The 25,823-nt window shown below is 36.2% G+C and overlaps 3 protein-coding genes across 3 annotated transcripts; 2 read left to right on the top strand and 1 right to left on the bottom strand.

Moving 5' to 3' along the window:
* Positions 1-2,263: 2,263 nt before the first annotated feature.
* Positions 2,264-4,437, top strand: LOC137734853 (protein TEEBE-like). The gene is made up of 3 exons (XM_068474160.1): positions 2,264-2,616; positions 2,690-3,187; positions 3,637-4,437. Exons 1-3 carry the CDS (start codon positions 2,526-2,528, stop codon positions 4,149-4,151), a joined length of 1,104 nt encoding a protein of 367 aa, XP_068330261.1. The 5' UTR covers positions 2,264-2,525; the 3' UTR covers positions 4,152-4,437.
* A 379-nt stretch (positions 4,438-4,816) lies between these two features.
* Positions 4,817-9,335, bottom strand: LOC137733143 (cytochrome b5 domain-containing protein RLF-like). The gene is made up of 6 exons (XM_068472302.1): positions 9,204-9,335; positions 7,491-7,567; positions 6,960-7,320; positions 6,272-6,406; positions 5,578-5,628; positions 4,817-5,057 (listed from the first exon to the last, which is right to left on the bottom strand). Exons 2-6 carry the CDS (start codon positions 7,521-7,523, stop codon positions 4,963-4,965), a joined length of 675 nt encoding a protein of 224 aa, XP_068328403.1. The 5' UTR covers positions 7,524-7,567; positions 9,204-9,335; the 3' UTR covers positions 4,817-4,962.
* Positions 9,336-11,584: 2,249 nt separating this feature from the next.
* Positions 11,585-18,385, top strand: LOC137735065 (DNA topoisomerase 2-like). Its single transcript, XM_068474434.1, has 19 exons — positions 11,585-12,182; positions 12,695-12,987; positions 13,090-13,156; positions 13,248-13,518; positions 13,607-13,806; positions 13,897-14,106; positions 14,224-14,337; positions 14,435-14,545; positions 14,643-14,807; positions 14,899-15,240; positions 15,333-15,466; positions 15,566-15,920; positions 16,013-16,199; positions 16,295-16,344; positions 16,433-16,861; positions 16,948-17,107; positions 17,217-17,284; positions 17,392-17,500; positions 17,632-18,385. The coding sequence occupies exons 1-19, from the start codon at positions 11,604-11,606 to the stop codon at positions 18,186-18,188; spliced, it is 4,401 nt and encodes a 1,466-aa protein (XP_068330535.1). The 5' UTR covers positions 11,585-11,603; the 3' UTR covers positions 18,189-18,385.
* Positions 18,386-25,823: the final 7,438 nt, after the last annotated feature.

The following is a 25,823-nucleotide window of genomic DNA, read 5'->3' as shown; positions in this document are numbered from 1 at the left end:
AAAAAGTGAAGTAGACCCAACAGAAGGTGATAGCACACCAATACAAAGTCAAAAGCCTTTACAAATAACTCACAGAAGAGTCACTTATTGATGGAAATTCCAAAATGAAAAAAAAAAAAAAAAAAAGATCTGCAACAATCTATGAGAAGAGGAAAGATGAAGGCTAGGAAAAGAGGAAGAGGGGATGCCATCGACTCTAAAGCCAGATCAAGAGGCCGACGATTAAATTTTTTGTAGATCTAGAGTTTTGGCATGGAAAAAAGAGAGCACCTCGTTGGTAGGGGAAGAAAATGAAAATGTAGTAGTTAAGAGTAGAGGTGTAAAATGCAGTTTTTTTTTTTTTTTTTTTTTGGAAATTGAAGAAGTTTAAATTAATATAGCAATTAACTAATATCCACACAAATTTTCTCCCCTTATAACTTTTTTCAGAGTTGGATTTAATCAATTTAGATATAACAATGTGATTTTTTTTGGGAGATCATATTCACACATCCTAAATTACTCCTCCCACATCTTTTTAATTTTTTAATATTTTTCTATCAAGTATTAGTGGTGTATAAAAAATATTAAAAAATTAAAAAGATGTGAAAGAAGTAATTTAAGGTCTGTGAATATAATCTCTTTTCTTTTTTAGTCTATCCACTTTGGACATGTGCATATCATATCATGTGCTGTTAGTATCTAATCCCCCGCTAAAAGGACACTTTTACAACAAAATAAAAATCATAAGATAGGTTTTCAAAACGAGAACTACGTACGTGAAATAAATTTATCATCATTATAGCGTCTTAGTCCAATATATAATATCATAAATAAATTCTTTTGCACATGACAACATATTAGTACATTAAAATGTTGCTTGATAGTGATTCCGTTAGTCCTGTTTTCCGTAAATTTCTCTTAAGAGGACAGCAGTATAACGTGTCCTAACAAACAATTACTAATATTGACAGGTCCCATTACCGTTTAGTGTCATCAAGGCATGGGTATTCCATGACCCATCAGTCCTTCCAATACATCCATAATGCTATGACGCATGAGTGGTCCCAAAACAATTTTTTTTTTCTTTCCAAAAAGTAGAGCCCAAAACATTCATAGATCTGCTGCTTTTTTCCATCTTTTTGTTGTTAATGTTATGACTTGTGTGGAAAATGTAATTAAGCAGTAATAGTGGTCAAAGATAAATAAATTTAAAAGCTGATTAATGCGACTACACGGTTGGAGATTAGTTTAATTTAGCAGAGGTTGTAACCAAATAAACAATTAATTTAGCAGAAACAGAATCTGACATATCTTTGCTAGGCCATTTTCGTCAGACTTTCCTGAAGCAGAATCACATGGTACAATCATACAACGCAACGCCGCGATCCACGAGATATATCACATACAAAACAGAACGGAAATTTTTGCACGGAACACTAAATGTTAAAATATAATTAGTTAATTTTTTAAAATTTTTAATTAATTATATTATTACATTTATGTATTGGACTAGTTTTCGTTACATTGAAAGAATCTAGCTAAAAAAAATCCCCCCTCCTCCTCTGTGGCTTTTGATTAAAATTTTGAAGAAAACAAAAGCCCCCTGTCAAGTGCCAACTAATTTGGGAAAATTCTAGTATCCGCATTTCGTACGTTGGACGCCAATTAATCAAATTTGAGTTGACCTAATTTGATTTATATAGCTCAATACTCATTTAATTTATAAACTAAAAACCCAAAATTCCAATTATTTTGTCACAAACTAAAAAGTCCACTTAATTTTGATACTAGAAAAATCATAATAATAAGGTAATTTTTAGGAAGATTCACACTATGCACACTACGTATGCATTGTCTTCTACAAGAGGAGCGTTACGCATTTAGCTCGACCTTATTATTCATGTTTACAAAGAAAATTAAAACTCATGTTGAGAACGTAAAATTCCGTACTGAATAATTTAAAACATTACATTAATAATTTTGGTATGAAAGTCGGACATAAATAGATGTGTGATGACATAAACGTTGAGACTTTACAATGACAAAGCTAGCTTAATGAATCTGAAAAATGGGCACATTTGCTAACCATTTTCTAGTAGAACATGTTACGTTGTTTTGGCCAATTTAGCGAAACTTATGCCGGTTCTTGGTTTATCAACATGCGTTTGTAATTTTCCCTCTTCTTGTTTTAAACTCGATATTCGGAAATGGAGGAGATTGAGATGGAGAATTGGAAAGGTGAAAATTACAGGAATAGCACTAACATGAATTACGGAGAAAGATGGGGTTTGCGGAATCCAGACAAGCAGACAAACCCAACAGAGGGAAGAGAGGGGTGCTTTGAATTTTGAAAGGACGTTGCCAGGTGGCAGCTCCTTCTGAGTCTCAACGTGATTTCTGCAAAACTTTCCTTCTTCCCCATTTCCTATCTTATCCTCCGCACCATATAAATGTGAGCCCTCCACACTCTCTCTCTCACATCAAACACCTTCTTCTTCTTCTTCTTCTCTCTCTCTCTCTCTTTTTCATCTGTTACCATTCTAATGGTGAAAATGGCTACTGGGTTGCTCTCACTTTTGCTTGGATTCTCATTGCTACTCACTAATCCTGCTTCTGCATCTGTGCCTCTGGATGGTAAGCTCTCTCTCTCTCTCTCTCTCTCTCTCTCTCTTTTCTGATCTATTATTTATCTGCATATCTTAATCAGGACTCTTGGCCAATGGCAACTTTGAAGAGCCACCAAAACCAACTAACCTCAAGAAAAAAGTTCTGGTAGGCAAATATGCACTGCCCAAGTGGGAAATCGATGGCCTGGTGGAGTACATTTCCGCCGGGCCGCAACCCGGCGGAATGTACTTTAATGTAGCTCATGGCGTCCATGCTGTGAGGCTTGGTAATGAGGCCTCAATCTCCCAGACCCTTAAAGTCAAGCCAGGCTCTCTGTATGCCCTAACATTTGGGGCATCAAGGACTTGTGCCCAAGAGGAGGTTTTGAGGGTTTTGGTGCCTCCCGAGGCAGGGGACCTTCCTATGCAAACCCTATACAGCAGCAATGGCGGCGACACTTACGCTTGGGGATTCAGAGCAACTTCTGCAACTGTTAAAGTGACTTTTCACAATCCTGGGGTTCAAGAGGATCCTGCTTGTGGCCCTCTCTTGGATGCCATTGCTATCAAGGAGCTTTTCCCTGTGTACCCCACTAGAGGTAACTATGCTTATGCAGCTAATTTCCAACTCCGATCTGATTTATTGACATGGTTGATTGTTTTAGGGCGTAGAATCGTTACTCAAAGCTTAGACGACGTCCTGCAGAGACAATTTATTTTGTAACATAGCTTTTGCACAAAGTTCTTTCTTGATAGTTATATCGGTTATCCGGATCTGGGTTTCCTTGTCCACTGTGCATATAGATCATTACGGGTGGCTTTTCCAACTCTTTTTCGGTCAAGGGGTCGATTGATAACCATTTCAGTGTTCAGTCTACTAAAAACGTAAACTAGTTGCAGTTTTTTACCTTTGGAAAGACAGAAAGCTTGACACTAACCGTTTTCGTTTTTAAATTGTATGCTGTGGTTTTTTGTTGGATGTGTTGCTTATCGGAGTTAACAAAGAAAACAAGGCTATTTTGTTGAAACCATTGAATGTTTCTTGCAGATAATTTGGTCAGAAACCCTGGCTTTGAAGAGGCTCCCCATAGGTTATTAAACTCTTCCCATGGTGTACTCCTCCCTCCGAAACAACTAGATGCGACATCCCCGCTCCCCGGCTGGATCATCGAGTCCCTCAAGGCCGTAAAGTTCATCGATTCCAATCACTTCAATGTTCCAGTCGGAAAGGGCGCAGTTGAGCTTGTTGCGGGAAGAGAAAGTGCCATAGCCCAGATTATCAGGACAGTTCCCAACAAGCTCTACAGCCTCTCATTCACCGTCGGTGATGCAAGAAACGGCTGCCAAGGATCAATGATGGTTGAAGCATTTGCCGGCAAGGAAACGCTCAAAGTTCCCTTCGCCTCCAAAGGAAAAGGCGGGTTCAAGAAGGCCAGTTTCAGGTTCAAAGCGGTTTCAATCAGGACCAGAATCACGTTCTTCAGCTCCTTCTACCACACCAAGGACTATGGAGCTCTTTGTGGCCCTATCCTAGATGAAGTTAAGGTTTCCCCTGTTGCTTAATTGCTAGTTTTTTTAGTTAAATCACCATAAGACTACAACATCGTTATAGAGATTGTGCAACGGTTAATATGATTCCGACATTTTGTGAATTTGGCCGTTGACGAGGGCAGGTGTGTTATGAAGGATCTAGAGATTGTGTAACGGATAATATCCGGATCTAGTGATTTTTCTTTAAAACGGTGCTTGAAGTGTTTTGGACATTAAAGTAAGTTTTCAGGGCTTTAGTTATGAAGGATCTTAAGTTTTCTTTGGTAGCTTATGATAAGATAAAGTCTTAAGCGCTTTATTTGTGAAGGATCTGAAGTTTTCTTTGGTAGCTTATGGTAAAATAAAGGGACTTTAACGAAAGGTTTCTGGTACTGTTCACTTTATCTTTTATTTTGTCTTTATGGTCAAAACTTAAAGTTTTCAAATCATTGTTATTAGTTTTCATTGAATTGGAAAGTTCCATAGCATGCAAGAACATCTCTAATGCTTATGCATTGATAATATACAACAAAATATGAATTTGACAAAATGGTGCAACAGTGCATGAGAAGGTGTGTTTCTTTTAAAATGAATATATAAAAGGGATGTGATATCTAGACATTTTATTTTACTTATCATAATTTTTTTAATTTTTAACTGTCTGATCGGATGAATTGAAGAAAATCAACGAATAGAAATTAACAAAAGGTGTGTGAGAAGTAAAATAAGGTGTGTCGATAGCACATCCCTATATGAAATTGTTATGATAAATATAATGTGAACTTTGATTTGGAAAATAAATTGCTGTGCCAATCTGCCGGTATGATGAGCGGGCCGCAGATTCCTAATGTTTGGAATGTTGTCCTTCGCCATCGTCTAAAGTACCAACGAGACATTTCTCGAGTAAAAATTCAGCATTCACCCAAGCATGGTATTTATCTAAAGAAATGTAATAAGGAGCAATTGTTAACAGCACTTTAAAATAGGCTTAAAATAAAATGAAGATGATCCCAAACACATTGCTGATTTGCAGGCACTTTTTGGTTGCGTTGCTTCGCTGAATCGGATTTCAGGAATCCTAAACTCATTCCTTGGAATGAGCGAGACCAAGAGAATCCGACATTCCTGTTCAAGTTTTGGAAATGCTTGTTATGATTCAAAATTTCTCTGGCGAACAAGAAAAAGAGAAAAACCTTCCCAATCCTACTCCATTAGTAATAACAAGTTTTACGGGCAGTTCTGTTGGTAGATAATACATTTGCTCACCATCCATTCTATGCGCCGTTGGAAGAGTTTGATTTAATCTACCCACTACACGGATCCCAAAAATAAAACACATTCCAAAACACTTAATATGGTATGGTGGTAGCAAATCTATTCTCTTGTTTTCATGGAGACGTAAGGCTTAAGAACAATAAAACTCAACAACACATAACCAATTAAGTATAGAAAAGGATACTGAATAACGATGTGCAGTCTTTTCCCACAGCCTTCTTTAGAATATCAACACCTGAAGAAAAAGAAATCGTCAAAAACAGGATTTGTATGTCGTAGTTCTAACCAAATAACATACAGAAACTCTCGCAAAGTCTCATTTATGGTTCGTAGTTAGACCTCATCACTCAGCAGTTTTTTGGTGACAGAATTATGCCCATTGCAATATGAAGGATTTAATAAAATTGGTGGTGAATTGGTAATGCATTTGAAAATGCTTATATAGAAATGATATGGTTAACATCAGATTGCCCTATAAATGCAAACGCTTTGCCTTTCTACCTTATTACTCTTCCTAGGTCATTAACGAGCTCAGAGTTGGCACACATCCGCCAAGTAAACTTGAAATCAATAGCCCACATCCCTTTTATAGATAATCTTCATTAGAAATTTAGAAGAAACAGAAAGTGCCCTCATTTTTTGTAGCACTTCTCGTAGATGCCTCATGCTATTAATTGAATTTTGTCGGCTAAGTTGGGGGTGTGGAGCAATAAAACTTCAATAAGAAGACTGCAAGAACCCGATAAAGCATGCCTACCGATATAAATACTTTAACAATTTTGGGGTTTACAAGGAAAGGTGTCAGCAATACACACTTGGAATGACACAGTTCACTCCAGCTAACATTTGAACTTGAACAGACTAAAACATGTACATACCTCCCGGGTGAAATCTTATGTATGGAGACAAATTGTACACGCGGCCTTTTAGAACAGTCCACATTGAATCTCCTTTTTGGTGCTGTTTAACTTCATTCAGTGAAATAAGCCTCTTATTTGACTGTCCCTTTAAGCCTGAGACACAATTTGAATCTTGAGAACTAACACTGATATAATCACTACTGCACTTGAAAATACCAGAGATATCACAAGTTGTTTCCTGAACTTATAATAACATGCATCAGAAATTCATGACGAATAGGCTTTCTATGAGTACATAATATTCATAAACGTGTTGTCAACAAGGATGACTTAGGGACCTCAACGAACTTGTAGAGCTAGAATACTTTCATTGGGCAAAGTTTGAAGGTATTTTCTTTATATCTTCTGATAATTGCCTTTAGGATTACCACAAAGTGAAAAAGCTTTACAAAAGATAAAAAGAAAGTATATTCTTTGGGATTATCACAAAGTTTAAAGGTATATCCTTACAACTTTTGTTCTTGACAAGAGTCGCAAATAAAAACTTACCAGTGCTAGAAAGAAAAATCACAAATTATGTATGCATCATAGCCAGCAGAACACAAATGACATGAAAAAAAAAAGGTCAAGAAAAATAGTGACAGGAAGAAGAAAAATTATGACAGATGAGAAGCAATATCAGCTGAGGCACTTTTTAACTAAGTACCTGCAAGGTCAGGATGTGTTCGAGTCAGTTTGAGCCAATCCATTTGGCTATATCCCTTCTCAAAAGGTACTTTAGCACGAGTTGCAGGCTTGACTGAGTTTCCAGCATCACCTGATTTTAGTTGCTTTGGAACTTCAGATTTCTTTTTCATGGATGATGCATCAATGACGCTGACAGACGAAGAACCAACTGTTTCCTGTTTTTTGAAAGTGGCTCCTCCTGGTAAACCACCTTGCCACGGAACACCTCTATTCTCATTACTACTAGTGCCATTTGACAATCCATCATTTATGGTAATACTTTCTATATCTGAAGTGAGCTTATTTGTCTCATGATCATCCTGAATCCCTGGTGGGCCAACCTGAACATATAACACAGACCTTACATCAATATGGAATTATGGCATACAAAAACTCAGCCACTATCAATCATATCCCCGAAACACAAACCACTGCAGATGATGCATTGAATCAATAGGCATATTTCAAGGGTATAGCTTTCTTGATAACAAAATGTACATATAACGCTTACCTGGCAAAAAGTGAAATCGTTATCGTTGTCCATTTCTAAGCTGAATGAAGTTCCCAGACTATTTCAAGCAATCTTTCCTGTCAAAAGATAATATAAACATCACATTTTAATACCAAAAAGATCATGAGATGCCATTTCTAAAATACGGTAGTATCATACTCTGATAGACAAACTTAAACGATAACCATCTGGTAAGACAAAATACATGAAATGGGGACAATTAAGACTCTTGATTACACGCTGCCAATTAAGAATCTTGAATACACAACAGACTAGTACTGTTTTCTACGGCTTTTGATAACTGTATTTAAAAATATTTTGGGAAACTCAGCAAAACAGGTCAAGCTCCCCCTCCCTCCTCCTCAAGACTGAAGAGGATAAACAAAATTCTCACTAAAGCTTTTTTACTTTTTAGAGTACAGAAAGATGTTGTGTCCAACAAAAGGAAGAAGAAAAATATTATGTCATCTGTATTAGTGTTTACTAAGTGAGATGGGCATCAGGCCCAAACTCATATGTCTTTTCTTCGCCATGAAACTCACAAATCATAATCGTTCGGACAAAAGTCCATGATTCATATAAGCTAAGGAATAATAACGAACAATCCACTAAGCTTGAACTTAATTACAGATTGTCAAAACTTCGATTTATTGAACATGGAACAACTGTGTATACTTAACTTTGACTCCAAAATTTCCAAATGCCAACGTCATTCCAAACATTAACTCTACCACAACTTCATTCCAGTATCCAAAGTGATTTCAAGCAAATAGCTCACTACCCAATTCTCATAACTTTGAATCCAAGTCCTTATAAATTCAAATCCAATTGAAGAAAGCAATTGAGATACAAAGATCTCCCCTCTAATAGTTTTCGAAAGACAGCAATTGAGTAAAATCATTCATCATTCGGGACTTGAGAAAAAAGTAAACAAAATGAACAAAACCTCCAGTGCTCCAGCTGACCCTAAGTACCAGTACACCCTAGTCTAACTATACTTCTTTGATTCACCGAAAGCTTTCCCATAACCATAGGGTTACACCAACGCTTAGCTTTAAGTCCTTACCTTTTTGCATTGGTAATCGATGAAGTAACCGGACATATTCAAGATGGTATCCCGCGGTGTATGCTTTTCGCAGATGACACCAAGGCTCAGCTTTAAGTCCTTAGCTTTTTGCATTGGTAATGGATTCATACAGCCAACCCCAATTAGTGGGATAAGGCTTTGTTGTTTTTGTACCGAAACTGAATGCGGTTAAAGAACATGAGACCAAAATTTAATTTAACGTTATTCTATCCCGTTATTCTGAGTAGTTACCAAACATATGGATAATCTATAAACACACCACGATTAAACCAATTAACAATTTATCTAAAAACAAAACAGCTAAATCAAAACCCTTAATTCGAACAAAAATGTTAACCATACTAAACAAATTCAGGAAATACCTAAATACAAATTCAACCATGAAGTTGTGATCTTCAGATTACTCTCTCTCTCTCTCTAATGATCTAATCAGGTAAGACCAACAAATCAATGACAATAAGAAACAGATCACAGAACCTCAAGTACGCTGAATTTCAATTGTTGTGGCTGTTATTGTCGAAATTTCAATTTTCTTTGTGAATTCCTTGAATTTTCTCAGCAACGATACAGAAACAGAAAGCGTAAAATAATCAAAGTGGATGAGAGATGGGAAAGAAAAAACGTACTCGCAAGTATGGATTCAGGTTGATGTAGTTGCCATCGTCCAGACAGCGGAATTGGACTCCAGTGGATTCAGGTTATTGTTGTCAGCCAGAATAACAAGTTAATCTAATGCCTTCTCCTTTCTGTGTATTTATTTATTTTAGTCGTCTCCGGCGGGAAAAGTATTGGTGAAAGCGTGAAAGACTTTGCATGGGACTTCTTAGGTGCTAATAATAAAAGGATACGTGTTAGTTTTTTCTTATATGTTTTTACGTTATTAGTACGGAAAGTTATTATAGTGGTGAATTTATATCATACAAGTTGTTCTTGCAAAAACAGGTATTGTAATAATCCATAAAGAATCATACTTTTTGAGAAGCCTCTTAACATTTCTCAAAATAAATATACGGTGATCCAAATTAAAATGTAGGCAAAACGTGTAACCAAAATTGTATGTGACCTCTTCAATGTTGGGTGAGACCTCCATTACTTGGGAAACGTTTATAGATGGAGCTCAGCTATTAATTAAGGAGGAGAATTCTCTACTCTCCTATTCACATTCCTTTCCCTCACCTCTTCTTACACATTACTTTTTGTCTTATTATCTCTATAAAAAATTAATATAAAATGTTGACGTGACTTAACCGTGACTGTTCAAATAGGAGGGGATAGAAGGGTAGAGAAATTAGGAGAGTAGAGAATCCTACTCCTAGCTAATAAGCAAGGATCTAAAGAGGAGGTTGACTACTAACTATTTTCATTCCACTCGTGCAAAGGAATGTGAAGATGCTACTCATGTTCTTAGGGATTGGCTTAATGCTTGTAGGGTATGGCAAAGTTTTCCCAGCCCTCATTCTTTATATGAATTCGTAGACGTCTTTGTGAAGAAAGTTGAGATTCTATTATAAAATCAATTTATAATATATGGGGTAATCCAACCTTTTATAAGTCATTGCAAGATTTCTTATTTCAACAATGTGGAACTCTTTGACCTTCATATTCTCACACTCTGCTTGGCTCCATAAGACCATCTCCAACCTTTGGAGTAAAACCTAAAATTTTTAATCCAAAAAATTTAGGTTTTAATCTAGAACCAGCTTTTCTCCTCTAACCCTTCTAGCCTAATTTTTTTAGTATGAGGTTATTAAAGAATAAATTTAGGCTATTTAAAATAAAATAAAAAATTATGTACATTTGTAAACATTTTAACCTAAAAATATTTAGATTCCGATAAATATTGAAAAATCACTAAATTTGGATGAATTTTGAGTTAAATAATTTTTTTTAATTATTTTAGCCGTTAAATTTAAATTTGGGATGTTAGATCTTTTTTTATATCATTGGATTTGATCATATTAGATATCAGCTGTTGAATTCAATGAAATTATAAATATAAAACAAATATATATATATATACATATATATATACACACATACACACACATTTGGACTGTTGGTCCATTTGAATTGTGGCCATTGGATCAGAAAAAAGAGACGTTGGGCTCATTGTTACGCCCGACAAGAGGGGGACACACCTATGTGGGTGGGGTCCAACTGGGTGCTGGGCTGGCGCGTTTGGCACGTCTAAGCGTGGGTTTTGGGCTTCACATTCTGTTTTCCACTCTCAAATGTCGGCTCTGCCACTAATTTTGGGCTAAATATTGGGGCAATTTGAGTTTTTTTTTTAAGGTTTTAACACTTAACCCAATGAACAAGGGTTGGAGAGAAATTGGGGAGGGGGAAATAGAAGGGAAAAGCTATATGTTTTAACACTTAACCCAATCGAAATGTATCGTTAGATGAATTTTATAATTGATGAACTAGTTAACGTACATTTCGAGTGAGAGACGTTGTCGAAATTTATGTGTTACCCGCATTTTCTAGTGAGAGACGCTGTTGAGACCTCTAGTCTTTAGTTTCTTGATGTTTATCCCATGGAGGAGGATTCTATATCCTCCTAATTTCTTTATCCTTTCATGTTCTCCTATTTGAAGGGTCACGGTTAAGATACGTCAACATCTTATGTTGATATTTTTATAAAGATAATAAGACAAAAAATAATGCGTAAGAGGAGGAGATGGAAGAAAATGAGAATATGATGGTGGAGAATTATCCCATCGATAAAAAGTGTCCATAAACAAATCCCATTATCGCACGCACCCACTCAGTCAACTGAGATTCAACGCCTTCCTATAAGATTCCCTTTCTCCTTCATCATCCACCGTGATTCTTCAAACTCGAACCCCATCCGTCCGATTTCCCATTCAAACATTTCAAACACCGCGCCCAAAATCCTTCCATTTGAAATTCGAATTCAAATACCTAATCGACCGTTGCATCCCACCCATAAATCCCTAATTCCTCTCTCCCCCTCACTCATTTCCTCACTCTAGAATATCCGCCTCCTCCAAACGCCACCAACCATGGCGATCGAGAAGAAACGCCCGCTCCAAACCAGTAACAACGCCAACATCGACCACCCAGCCCCCACCGATGGCGGCGGAAAAGGCAAGACTATCGAAGAAATGTACCAGAAGAAGAGCCAGCTGGAGCATATCTTGCTCCGACCCGATACCTACATCGGGTCGATCGAGAAGCACACCTCGAACCTCTGGGTCTACCAAAATGGCGAGATGGTCAACCGTTCCATCACCTACGTTCCCGGCCTGTACAAGATCTTCGACGAAATTCTCGTCAACGCCGCCGATAACAAACAGCGAGATCCGTCCATGGACTCCGTCAAAGTCACCATTGACGTCGAGCAGAACTCCATCAGCGTCTACAACAACGGCGCTGGAGTTCCTGTCGAGATTCACCAGGAGGAAAGGGTCTACGTCCCGGAGTTGATCTTCGGGCACCTCCTGACCAGTAGCAATTACGACGATACGGTGAAGAAGACCACCGGTGGACGCAATGGCTACGGCGCCAAGCTTACGAACATCTTCTCCACCGAGTTCATCATCGAGACGGCGGACGGAATGCGACAGAAGAAGTATAAGCAGGTATAAAATTATGGATTCTCTAATTTTTTTTACGTTTGATGTGTACTCCAACAACAACAAATAGAAACCCTTATCCCACCGACAACGTTATTACACTCGATTTTGCGCCAATTCTTCCGTTAGTTCCACATGCTCTATGTATTTTCTTATAGTCACTTTCCAAGTCTTCTTAGGTCTTCTTCTACCCGTTTTCCCCTTAGTCTCTGTCTCATAATCACATCTTCTAACCGGAGCAACTATGAGTGTTTGGTTCACCTGTTGAAACCACCTTAACCGATTTTCTCTCGTCTTATTCTTATCTTTGATTCTCCGATGAAAAATAATGTCCTTGTTTCCCATAAGATCCTTTTAGTTGGTAAGGAAAACAAAATGCTAAAATGTTATGATTCATTTTTCGCTGGGTTTGAAATGGATTCCGAATTCTGCCTGACCAAACATTGCAGCAGGCATTTGGCAGTGATATTGTGTTCATTCATTATATCAGTTGAATAATCTGATCTTGCTGATTTCAGGTGTTCACCAGCAACATGGGGAACAAAACTGCGCCAGTAATCACAAAGTGCAAAGAGAGTGCGAATTGGACCAGGGTTACATATAAGCCCGACCTGTCCAAGTTTAATATGACCCATCTGGAAGATGATGTGGTGGCGTTGATGCAAAAAAGAGTAATTGACTTGGCCGGATGCCTCGGAAAGACGGTGAAGGTTGATCTGAATGGAACGAGGGTCCCTGTAAAGTCATTTCTTGATTATGTTGACCTCTACTTACAATCTGCCGGAAAATCAAGAGATGCTCCCCTTCTAAGGTTTTTGTAATGAATTGCACTTCTTGTCCCGATTTGTTCTTCCTTTTTTTTTTTTTTCTATTTGTGTTGGGGATTTGCTAACTGTGTCTATTCATTTGACAGGTTGACGGAGAAAGTCAATGATAGGTGGGAGATTTGCGTGAGTCTCAGCGACGGGCAGTTTCAACAGGTTTGAACAAAACTATTTGAATCAGTGAAGTTACCATGTTCTGTACACTTTAGAATTGTCAATCTCAAGTTTTCAATTCTATTTTTACCAGGTCAGTTTTGTGAATGGAATTGCAACAATCAAGGGTGGAACTCATGTGAATTACGTAACAGATCAGATCACGAACCATGTGATGAATATTGTAAATAAGAAGAACAAGAATGCTAACCTCAAAGCCCATAATGTGAAGAATTATCTGTGGGTCTTTGTCAATGCTCTTATTGACAACCCTGCATTTGATTCCCAAACAAAGGAAACTCTCACGATACGCCCAAATAGTTTCGGATCTAAATGTGAACTTACACCAGCGTTCTTAAATAAGGGTATGCAAATGCAACCGTATTTCAAATTGTTCAACTATACTAGACTCAGACAATTAATCTTGATTTTCGTATGCTGATTAATTTGCAGTTGCAAAGTCTGGAATTGTGGATAGTCTTCTCTCTTGGGCAACTTTTAAACAGAACAAAGACCTGAAGAAAACTGATGGAACTAAAACAGAGAGGGTTCATAATATCAACAAGCTTGAGGATGCTAACTATGCTGGAGGGAAGAATTCTGAGAAGTGTACTTTGATATTGACAGAAGGAGACTCGGCTAAGGCTCTTGCAGTAAGTTTTTAAGTTTTACAATATTGGTACAATTACTTGATTTGTTTGGCTTCCTTTCTGCAATAGATTAACAGAACCTATCGTAAACAGATGGCGGGGCTTGCTGTTGTGGGTAGAGATCATTATGGTGTTTTTCCATTGAGAGGTAAACTGCTCAATGTAAGAGAAGCTAGTGCCACTCAGGTCAGGGATAATGAGGAAATTAAGAATATCAAGAGGATTCTTGGACTGCAACAAGATAAAGAGTATACCAGTCTTAAGTCTTTAAGATATGGTAGTCTGATGATTATGACTGATCAGGTTGAATGCCTTTAACTTCTTTTCTTTTGGTTTTATTCTTGTTTGGATTTCTATGTGCAATCTTCTATCTTTTTCTTTCTGATCACTAATGGAAGCTTAATTTCTATGTTTATATAGGACCATGATGGTTCCCACATCAAGGGTCTCCTTATCAATTTCATTCATTCCTTCTGGCCATCGCTGCTTAAAATTCCATCTTTTTTGGTTGAGTTCATAACTCCGATTGTCAAGGTTGGTTTACTTGACTTTGCTAGTTTGCTTAAGAACTTCAGCATAAGTGATGGATTGTTTTTGAAAGACTACTATAAGTTGTGTTATTTCTGTACAGGCAACGCACAAAAGGGGGAATACCCTTGCATTTTACTCCATGCCTGAGTATGAGGCATGGAAGGAAAATTTGAGGGGCAATGCAAGTGGCTGGTCCATAAAATATTATAAGGTTTGTGATCACTTTATGTAAGTAGAGGTATACTAGAAATCGTACAATGTTTCTGAAGTTTATTCGTATTCTTCTACTTACACTTATGTCCATTTAGGGGTTGGGAACAAGCACGTCTAAGGAAGGAAGGGACTATTTTCAAAATCTTGCTCAGCACAAGAAAGATTTTATTTGGATAGATGAGCATGATGGGGAGGCAATTGAGCTTGCTTTCAGTAAAAAGAAAATAGAAGAGAGGAAGAATTGGCTTCGGCAGTTTGAGGTGGGAAGTTATGACAATTTTCTTTTGTATTTGGGAAATGATTATTCTATATCAATTTTAATTGAGACAGTTGAACTTTCTGTATTTGCAGCCTGGAGTACATCTTGATCAGAAGGAGAAGCTTATTAAGTACAGTGACTTTGTTCACAAGGAACTTATACAGTTTTCCATGGCAGACCTGCAAAGGTCTATTCCGTCAATGGTTGATGGCTTGAAGCCAGGTCAAAGGAAGATTCTCTTTAGCTCTTTTAAGAGGAACTTTGTCAAGGAAGCAAAAGTTGCCCAGTTTTCTGGTTATGTGTCTGAGCATTCTGCCTACCACCATGGTGAGCAGAGTCTTGCAAGTACTATTATTGGGATGGCACAGGATTTTGTGGGGAGCAATAATATCAATCTTCTTCAACCAAATGGTCAATTTGGAACCCGTAACTTGGTGAGATTAACCATGCATGCCAAATATTTAATAAAATTTAAGCTCCTCATGTTTTATTCCGATATCTTTACACCTGTATTTTGCTACTTTAGGGAGGCAAAGATCATGCAAGCGCTCGTTATATATATACTCGCCTTTCTCATATTACAAGGTTCCTTTTCTCAAAGGATGATGACAGACTTCTTGACTACTTGAATGAAGATGGGCAATCTATTGAACCCACTTGGTATTTTTAACTTTTCCCTGTAGAATGAGAACATTGCTTTTAGAATAACAAATGGAGAATGAATGTACTTAGTTTAACAATGGTTTGTGTTGTGTATAGGTATGTGCCGATTATTCCAACAGTGCTTGTTAATGGTAGTGAAGGAATTGGGACAGGGTGGAGCTCATACATTCCTAATTATAACCCGAGAGACATTGTTGCAAATGTGAGGCGTTTGCTTGATGGTGATGCAATGGTGCCAATGGATCCCTGGTACAGAGGATTTACTGGAACCATTGAGAAAACTGTTAGGGATTCTGGTGTGAGCTACACTGCTTGTGGGATCATAGAGGAAGTCAGTGAGACGTCACTCAGGATTTCAGAGTTGCCAATCCGTAGGTGGACTCAAGATTATAAGGAATTCCTTGAGTCCATCTCGGAAGGAAATGATAAAGCCAAGGATCCGTTCATTGAGGTAAAGTCGCCTAAATTTCTTGACAGTTGCAATATTTGATTAAAATGTGTTCCAGATGATTCAGTTCCTAATTGAAATTATGCATGCTCCAGGGTTTCACACAGCACAGTGATCACAGTACTGTAGACATCATAGTCCACTTACGTGAGGAGAAACTGATGGCAGCCAAGCAAGAGGGTTTGCTGAAGAAATTTAAGCTGACCACCAGCATAAGCACGAGTAATATGCACCTGTTTGATCGAAAAGGCGTGATAAAGAAATATGACACTCCAGAACAAAGTATGAGTTTTTCAGCACGTTCTTTTTTTCTTTCTACTCCTGCTTGTACAATTTATATAACCAGACTTTCTGTTTGTTGTTTTTTCTTTCTGCAGTTCTTGAGGACTTTTTTCACCTGAGACTTGAATTCTATGAGGAAAGAAAGGTGACTTCATTTGTGCCCATCAGTATACAGGTGTTTATATTGTTGGCCTGAGTTACGACTGTTAACTGGTTTTCTATTATGCATGCAGAAAGTGCTATTGGAGAACCTTGAGTTGGAACTGTTAAAATTGGAGAACAAGGTTAGGTTTATCCTTGGTGTTGTAAATGGAGAGATCATTGTGAGCAATAGAAAGAGAGCGGATCTATTCCTTGAGCTCCAAGAGAAAGGTTTCACTCCTTTTCCGAAGAAAACCAAAGCCCTAGAACCAGAAGTTGCAGGGGCAACTGAAAATACAGAAGATGTAGAAGAGAACTCTGAGGCTGCCATTGAAAAGGGAGCACGAATTAGTGATTATGAGTATCTAATATCCATGGCAATTGGGACCTTGACCATCGAGAGGGTTCAGGCCCTATTGGCTGATAGGGATAAGGCCAATGCAGAGGTTGATGAGTTGAAAAAATCAACACCAAGGTCACTGTGGTTGAAGGATCTTGATGCTCTTGAAATGGAACTTGATGTATGTGCTAAAATTTGATTCTATTTCACAATTTTTTTCTTCAATTTTCTTTTGTCCTTTGTCTGACATATTGTCATTCATATCAGGAGCTGGAGAAAAGTGAGGCTTTGGCAGAGGAGGCAAAAAAGAAAGCAAGAACCCAAGTGAAAAATGTACCTGCTTCTAAGGCTAAACAAGCACCTAAACCACGGAAAATTACTAAGAAGGCCAACAATGCAGAGGCTTCCAGTTCTGTGATGGAAATAGGTAACACTCGATTAGTTAAAAGCTTTCTTTTAAAATAGCCCACAGATATTATTTCATCACTGGATTTTCGGATTACATTAGTCATAATATCATCTGCTTGCTTTGTCAGAGAAAGATCCCGAGGTAGTGAAAAAGAGAGGAGGAGCAGGTCCAAAGAAAGCTCCTGCTGCCAACAAGGTCTGAGCTGCTGTTTTATATTTTTAATTTTTTGTTTAACGTTCTTAATGGAACAAAACTGCTGTACACAAGAAGCCAGAACTTATTGTTTTATGTTTGTTATGCAGCAAGTGAGATCCTCTGTAGTTTTGAGTGATGACGATGACGACGAAGTGCTTGAACTGAAAGAAAGACTTGCTGCCTATAACCTTGATTCGTCTCCTGAAAATTCAGCAGGTAGTGATAACATTTCACTACTTATCCAGAGAAATCAGCCTAAATCCTTTTCGATTTTTAGCTTATGAGGAAATCAGCATAACTATTTGTTTCCTCAGCAAGTTGTGGATTAACTTAGTTTACTGTGACAGGCAACGATACTGAAGTGCCACAAGAACCAGTCCAGAAGAAACGAGCTAACAAAAAGGTGGCCATGCAAATGGACAGCGACGATGATTTTGAAGAAGAAATAGCAGCTGCGCCAAAGGGGGGTAGGAAAAAAGCGGCTGGAAAGCCAAAGGTGGCAGCATCAAAACCCCCTGTGGCGGCAAAGAAGAGAGGCGCAGCAGCTAACAAGAAGCAGCCTCAAACTTCATCAGGCCAGAAGCTTTTAACTGAAATGTTGAAGCCTGCTGAGAGTTCCAGGGCTTCACCAGAGCCGAAAGTGAGGAAGATGAGGGCATCACCATTCAACACGAAAAGCGGTTCTGTGATTGGCAGAGTTGGTTTGGCAGACGAGATGACTGAAAGTGATGACAAGGTGGACAGTCCTTCCATTGAAGAAAGAAGTGAAGCTCCAGTTGCAGCAAGAGCAAGACCTCAGAGGGCGAATCGCAGGCAGACTAGGTACGTGTCGAGTGACTCCGAGAGTGAGCCGGCCAGCGAAGATTCCGACTTTGATGCAGTTGATGACATTGATGAGGATTAGAGTAGCAGTTATTGTCTTTGCCATGGGAATTCTAGCTCATTCCCCCTATCCACATTCTGAGTTGCGTCTTTGGGATTAAACTTGTAACTGAGATTTGAGGATATTATTATCGTGCTGATAAGCCGAAATTGACGATTTTAGTTTTAAGTTTGATCTGTGAAATATAACTCATTTTCCAAAAACTTGATAGAGACGATTTGGAGAATCTTACGGTTTGTTGGGTATCCTACTGAAAAAATTTCATCATTTTTCAAAACATTTCTTAAAAACTATTTTCTTTAGAACTTAAAAACTTGTTTGTAAAAAAAGATTGGAGGAGAGAGAAAGAAGAGAGAGGATCAGAGGTGATAGAGGATCGGAGAGGATCGGAGAGGATCGAAAGTGATAGACAGGGAGAGAGAAAGAAAAAGAAGGTATTAGATTGGAGGAGAGAGAAAGAAGAAAAAACGGGAAGGATGAGAGAGAAGAAAGAATAAGACTTGGCTGCGGAACATTTCAGTAGTGAAGTAGCGTCCGAGAAGAAAAGGGGAGAGAGAGAATCGGAGTGTGACGAGAGGAGAGAGAAAAAAAAAAGTGAATTTTAAGTTTAAAATTTTTTTAAATTCACTTTTGGTGTTTTAAGAAATAGAATATATATTTTTTAAATTAGTCTTGAGTTTAATTTTAAAAAATAGTCATATTAAATAAAATTTTAAGGCTTATAATTTAAAAAGTGATTTTAAGTTTAAAAAATTGGATTTAAGTTGAATACGAAACCTTAGAGTCTTGTGAAGAAAGTAAAGCAAATTTGACTAGAAAAAAAGTTGTGGTTTACGCTTTTGCTTTTCTCTTTTGTTGCTTGAGTCAACAAGTAAGCTAAAGCAGTCATTTTCTCAAAATTGTTGATGGCCATATTATTGTTTTTATAAGCCTACCCTACTCTTGCTTGATCTTCCCACTCGATAGTACTCCAATCGGGGAGAGAATCTGCCTTCTAAGCGGGTGGTATGCTCATCACGTCATATCTCTATATCGCTTATTGTGTGATTTGATGAGTGATAAAGAGAAAAAGTTGTATACATCCGTAATAAAGGTGAATGCATTTCGAATGTGTATACAACCGAGGCTACATAAGCATTTTAGAGATTGAGTTTTCGATAATGGATTGTGTTTGCACAAATTGATGTCTGGTTTCCTAGGATTTACCAACATTAGGTGATAATATTTCAAACTAATAACATACATGTGGCTCAGCATTATTATTTAGAGATATCACCATAGTGATGTATCCTTTTGTAAGTAATTTTGTTTCATGATTCCGAAAACTTGCTAACATCAAATGACAATATCTCAAATTAATAATGCATACAATTAATATTTAATAGCACGTACATGAACATGCATCTTCCTTCGGAGGTATGACGATAATGACGTAGGAATCACAATCGTGGAAGTACAATACTTGGCTGCTGAAAATTCAGCAACTACTCATGCTTTAACCCAATCAGATTTGAACACATGTTCAATTTGTGTTTACAATTTCAATTGTTTGAAGACATGTCTAAATCTAATTGGATAAAAAAATAAGAATGGCTGCTGAATTTTCAGCGGTCAAATATTGTTCATGGTGGAATATGGCCAAAAGGGAAGAAGAAGAGGGATCAAACAGTTTGGTTTCGATGAATTGTATGGGATGTGTGTCCGGCACTTATTCGGCTTTTCTTTCTTTGTTTCTCGTAGATGGACAGAGCTTTAATCCAATCAACCAAACAATTTTATTGTTTAAAAAGAATCTTGAGCCCTTTTTTTTTGTTATTTTTTTTAATTTTTTTCAGGATTTCATATATTACTCGGCTTCAACTGTTAGAAACTATTTGCATGTTGACTTTCCTCCGGCTAAACAAAATGTTTTAAATTTATGCTAATGTACACGGATGAGGATTCAAATTTTATTTTAGGAGCAGATACATTACCTTTGGTTGAGAGATTTTTCAATGTGCCTAGAATACAGAACAATACGTTACATGTCATTATACAAATTGAGGAAATTTTTTTTTAAGTGTTTCTCCAATTGTATAATGATAGATGACGTATATACTTGTACTTTGAACACACTGAAAAATCTATTCATTTGGCCAACTCACCTTAACTGCAAATAAATTTTCTAATAATCGATGAAATGAAAATTTGAAAAGATTTTATAGTCATGCAATTTATTCAATCGATTTTCCACGAATTCAAAGACTCCATCTCCAAGGCTCAAATCAATGAAGCAATTCCATAATTTCAAGGGGAAACTTGATATAAGTCCAATTTTTTGAACCAATAGTATGAATAGTCCAATTTATTAAAATAAGTCCAATTTGTTATATTTAATTATCTAATTATCAATAGTTATTTGTTCAATGATAAGATTTATTATAAAAATCAAATTTTTTCCCAATTATCTCTTTCCTTATTTCTTTTTATTTATCTTTTTGTTATTTCTCGTTCTTCCTCCTACTTTAAACCCCATTTATAGATTTTATTTTTAATTTTAATAATCAACCTATATCACAGGTTAATTATATTTATCTACCTATATGACAGATTCTTTTTTTATAATCAACCTGTCACAGATTAATGTGTCTTGCTTGTAGGTATGTTATGTTTTTTTACCTTTTAATTAGGTTTCATATCTCACGTATAGGTATTATATACATTCATATATTTGTTACTTGAGTTAGGGTAGAATGTTTTGCAGATAAATTTATGTTAGTATATTAGTTTTTTTGTTATAAGATATTAAATATATTCTTTTGGAGTTGGAAAATGCATAATATTAGAAGATTTTAATTGATTTTTAATATTTTTAGAAAATGTAAAATGAGTATAAAAGAAATAAAAACATATAATTAGATAACTGGACTCACTCCTAAAAACACTCTACATTTTTGGACCTGGATCTAAAAGCCCCTTTTTTCAATTGCTTGAAAGAAGGGCTATTGTTTGTATTTTACATACTAGCCAATGAGCACACACTTTGTGTGTAAATAATTTCATTTTATTTTATTTTTTTTATTAAGAAGTGTGATTAGTTTTTAAATTTTTAAAAAGAAGTGTGATTAGTTTTTAATATTTTATCTTAATATTACATAATTACTATTTTGTCATTCTTATGTAAATATTGTGTATAAAAAATGAGGGTAAAATAGAAAAAATAGAGATATGATTGTCATTTTATCAAAAGATACACAATTACTATTTTGCTTTCCTTATGTAAGTATTGTATATCAAAAGTGAGGGTAAAATAAGAAAAAATGGCAAAAAATACAAAATTACTATTTTAAAAAGAAGTGTGATTAGTTTTTAATATTTTATCTTAATATTACATAATTACTGTTTTATTATCCTTACATATTGTGTATTAAAAATGAGGGTAAAATAAAAAAAATAGAAATATGATTGTCATTTTATCAAAAGATACACAATTATTATTTTGTCTTCCTTATGTAAGTATTGTGTATCAAAACTGAGGGTAAAATAGGAAAAAGGGTAAAATATACAAAATTACTATTTTGCCTTTCTTATGTAAGTATTGTATATCAAAAAATGAGGGTAAAATAGGACAAAAAGTGGCAAATAGTTGACAAGGAGGGTTTTATTAATAACAATATATATAGATAGACATGCATATATAAAGAGGCCAAATATTTAAGTCTGCGTGTACGAATTAGAAAATATAGAAAACAACGTAGAACCTATTGCATGTTGACCTTTTTGAACAAGTCACTTGTAGGAATTTCACTGAATTACGTACAAAAAAAAGCCATTTGCATCTTAATTTAATTGGTTCCAATGTGATTTAAGTAGTGAAAAAAACAAAAAATGAAAATACTTTTGTTTCTTCATGTGTTTTATTTATTGTTAATCTCATGATTTGAAAAATAAATAGGTAAATTATTTTGAAATGGGATGACCTATCGTTACACAAGGTAAAATTTTCCGTGAATTGAAAACTAACCATTACACTATGTTTTGATGAGAAAAATAAATTTGGAATTTTGACAAAAAATAAGAATTTATAAACTAACATTCATCAATTCTCTTGTTTGGATTCATGAACATATAAATTTAGAATTTATGCGTGGAAAAAAAAATTGGAATTTGGGACTTCCAATTTCCAAGTTTAAATTTCATATAAATAGGTGCATTTCCAAATTTCTATAAGTGAGAGTTTAAAAATAACAAATTCCGTATTCAAATTCCCTTGTTCTTTTAGGTTAACCAAACAAGAAAATTTCCAAATTCTAAAAAATAAAATTCCTTCATTTTAATTTCCGTCATTTTAAAATTTCTTAGTAATCTAAAATTTCCTCATCCAAATATAGTGATCTACAAATTTCTTACTTCTGAAATAAATCATATTTAGGTAAAGTTTGTTTAATTCAACTATTTTAAGCTATGAAAAAAGACTAGTGTCATAATGGAAATCAAGCGCCATTGTGGTTCTTCTTCCTCACCCTTCCCTTTCCCATTTCCCCTCAGAACTCCACCTAACTATTTTGATATTCATATTTATCAAAACAATGAGTTTCTCTATATTTGGTATCATCGGAATTTATGATTAACATGCCTTATCGAAGTTGTTTTCTCTTTTTTAAGAGAGGTAATTTGTTTGATTCGTAAGAATAACTAAATGGTACATAAATTGAATGATTTTTTTTTCTTCAAATGAATGTCTGGATCATTTTAAGAAAATAAGAGTGAAAAAGAAATGTTAATCTTTTCTTCCATTCTTTGATTCATAAGAATAACTAAATGGTATCTAAATCGAAGAGGTTTTTTTTTTTTTTTTTTTTTTGAAATGAATGTCTCGATCATTTTAAGAAAATAAGAGTGAAAAATGTTAATCTTTTCTTCCATCACACCTTCTAACATTCGTCGAATGTTGTATGTGGTCAGTATCCTAGTGAATAAAGTATTAGGTTTCTACAATACATGTTCCGTGTTCGAAACTCTTTATCTCTTAAATTGTCATAGTTTCAAACTCTCCCGCTCATTCAAATAATAATAAAATAAAATAAAAATGCCTGTCTGGAGCAGTACGCACCCCTTTCTGCTTCGTGCATTCAAACGCACTTCGCCCATCTCCAACCGAAGGGTCCAAAGGGCTGAAAATAACCCGAAAACCGTCTCCAACCAAGGGCGAGGCCAGAGGGCTGTGGAATCTGAGAGGGCCCCATGGAATTGGAGAGGGTTGGAGGGCTGGCTGCAACCAGCCAACCCAGGGTTGGCCAGAAAAATCAGCTTTCCTGTCAGTTATAACCGACAAGAATGCTTAAGAAAAAATTCAAATGTAACGGCTAGTTGACATCAGCTAGCCGTTGCATTTGAATATATTTTTTTTTTACAGTTCTATTATTATTTTTTATTTACAAAATTTTTCTTATAACTTATATTTTTCATATTTTTTTCCTATAACTTTTATTTTACAAAATTTGTTTCATATTTTTTTTTAAATTCTATTTTTTTCCTATAACTTCTATTTCACAAAATTTATTTTATTTTATTTTAAATTCTATTTTTATCCTATAACTTCTATTTCACAAAATTTGTTTCATATTTTTTTTAAATTATATTTTTTTCCTATAACTTCCTAAGCCGTTATACAACATTAAATTAAATAAAATAACATGAAACAACATTAAATAACATTAACCAACATACAAATTATACAACATAAAAAAAAACATTTAACAACATAAAACTTAAACGCCTACTCCACGCTTCCTTTGGCCCAAAGATGTGCAACAAGATCCTGTTGTAGGTACTTGTTTGTGGCATGAGAACGTATCATTCTATAGCCTCATGTACTCATTTATAGAGATACTACCAGTTCTTGAATTGAAAGGCAAATTAGGGCCATCGTATATTTTTGCACGAGCCCTTATTGACCTATTTGAATCTTCTTAGTCGTAATCGGAATCTCCATCAATATACCCATCTCGTTCATCCTCCACTATCATATTATGTAATATGATGCAAGACATCATGATGGAGTCCAAATTTTCTCGACTCCACCTTCTTGCCCGTTCACTAATGATCTTCCACCGTGCTTGTAGAATACCGAAAGCTCTCTCAACATCTTTCCGGTATGCCTCTTGGTGTAAGGTAAAAAAATTTTTGCGTCATTCATAGGGCTTGGAATTGCTTGGACAAGTGTTGCCCACTTTGGGTAGATGTCATCTGCCAAGTAATACCCCATATTGTATTGACGATTGTTGATGTAGTAGTCAAGTTAAGGTGTTTTATCTTCCGTCAAGTTATTGAAGAGGGGTGAACGCCCAAGAACTGTAATGTCATTTTGGGATCCAGGGACTCCAAAAAAAGCATGCCATATCCATGTGTCATATAAGGCCACCGCCTCTAACACAACAATTGGCTTTCTCGACCTTCTGCTAAAACCTCATTGCCATCCGGTGGGACATTTCTTCCAATCCTAATGCATGCAGTCTAATGACCCTATCATGCCTGGAAACCCACGGTATTCAGCTTTGCGAAGGAATCGATTCAGATCTTCTTGATTTGGCTCGCAGAGGTACTTGTCTTTGTAAACCTGAACAATTGTGTCACATAATTGTTTAAGAGTATCAAGGCATGTAGATTCAGACATACCATGGGTTTTATCCATCGAATCAGCTGGGGAGCCATACACCATCATTCGGAGTGCAATAGTAACCTTCTGATGAGATGAGAAACCAGGGCGGCCTGCTTTGTCCCGCTTCTATCGAAAGTATGGATTGACCTGCTGGACATCACGAAGTAAACACTCGAAAACATGACGCCTCATCCGGAAGCGACATCTGAAATCCTCTTTTGTGTACACCGAGTTGGGGTTGAAGTAGTTGTTCATCATATTGGCATGTGACATCACTTTGTTTCATAGTTTGTAAGAGCGATCAGCAATAGAGTCACCTCATTGAGGTTGTTCCTCAGTTGGCTGACACACCATGGCCGCAGCCATGACTGCCGCTTTGTTTTGTTTGTTGCGTCTTACTTGTACTTCTTCATCAGACTCCTCATATTCTCGTCTCATTTGTGCCCATTTTCCTTCCAATTTGGAATTGGATGAGGACCCCCAGCTGGAATCCGAAGAGGATCCAAAGTTGGAATTCATTGCAAACTTGAATTGAAATAGATTGAATTCAAAGTTGTGTGAATTATAGCCCAATATCCACCCTATTTATAGCAAAAGAAAAATTCAAATCCAACGGCTAGCTGACGTCATGTTGACATCACTTAGCCGTTAGATTTGAATTTAAGTTGTAGTTTTTAAATAATAAATTATGTTTGGCCCTATGACCATTTGATCATCAGTTGGAGACGGTTTTTTGTGATAGGGCTAAAACGAGCCCTCTGGCCCTCGGTTGGAGATTGAGGCAAATATGATTATGTACTGTTCATTAAAATATTAATATCTTGAAGAATCTTGAAGGGTCAGAGGGTTAAAATAAGCCATCTGACCAACCCTCAGTTGAAAATGACCTGCCAACAAAGTGACTCACTCTTGAATTTCCAAAAAAAAAAAAAAAGAAAAAAAAAAAAGAAGAAGGACTCACTCTTAAATGCTTTTCCACGCACTTTGCGTATCCAACTCATTCTCTCTCTCCTCAT

The sequence above is a fragment of the Pyrus communis genome, chromosome 5 (genome assembly GCF_963583255.1).
Source record: "Pyrus communis chromosome 5, drPyrComm1.1, whole genome shotgun sequence".
Taxonomy (NCBI): Eukaryota; Viridiplantae; Streptophyta; class Magnoliopsida; order Rosales; family Rosaceae; genus Pyrus; species Pyrus communis.
Note: the sequence above shows the minus strand (reverse complement) of the source record. Positions and strands in the feature narration are given on the sequence as shown.

Coding starts and splice junctions, on each gene's coding strand:
- LOC137734853 (XM_068474160.1), top strand. CDS start 2,526: ATGGTGAAAATGGCTACTGGGTTGCTCTCACTTTTGCTTGGATTCTCA. Junction 2,617..2,689: donor TGCATCTGTGCCTCTGGATG/GTAAGCTCTCTC, acceptor TATCTTAATCAG/GACTCTTGGCCAATGGCAAC. Junction 3,188..3,636: donor CCCTGTGTACCCCACTAGAG/GTAACTATGCTT, acceptor TGTTTCTTGCAG/ATAATTTGGTCAGAAACCCT.
- LOC137733143 (XM_068472302.1), bottom strand. CDS start 7,523: ATGGACAACGATAACGATTTCACTTTTTGCCAG. Junction 5,629..6,271: donor CATAAGATTTCACCCGGGAG/GTATGTACATGT, acceptor CTTTTTCTTCAG/GTGTTGATATTCTAAAGAAG. Junction 5,058..5,577: donor AGACTGCACATCGTTATTCA/GTATCCTTTTCT, acceptor ACATTTCTTTAG/ATAAATACCATGCTTGGGTG.
- LOC137735065 (XM_068474434.1), top strand. CDS start 11,604: ATGGCGATCGAGAAGAAACGCCCGCTCCAAACCAGTAACAACGCCAAC. Junction 12,183..12,694: donor GACAGAAGAAGTATAAGCAG/GTATAAAATTAT, acceptor TGCTGATTTCAG/GTGTTCACCAGCAACATGGG. Junction 17,501..17,631: donor GTCTCCTGAAAATTCAGCAG/GTAGTGATAACA, acceptor TTACTGTGACAG/GCAACGATACTGAAGTGCCA.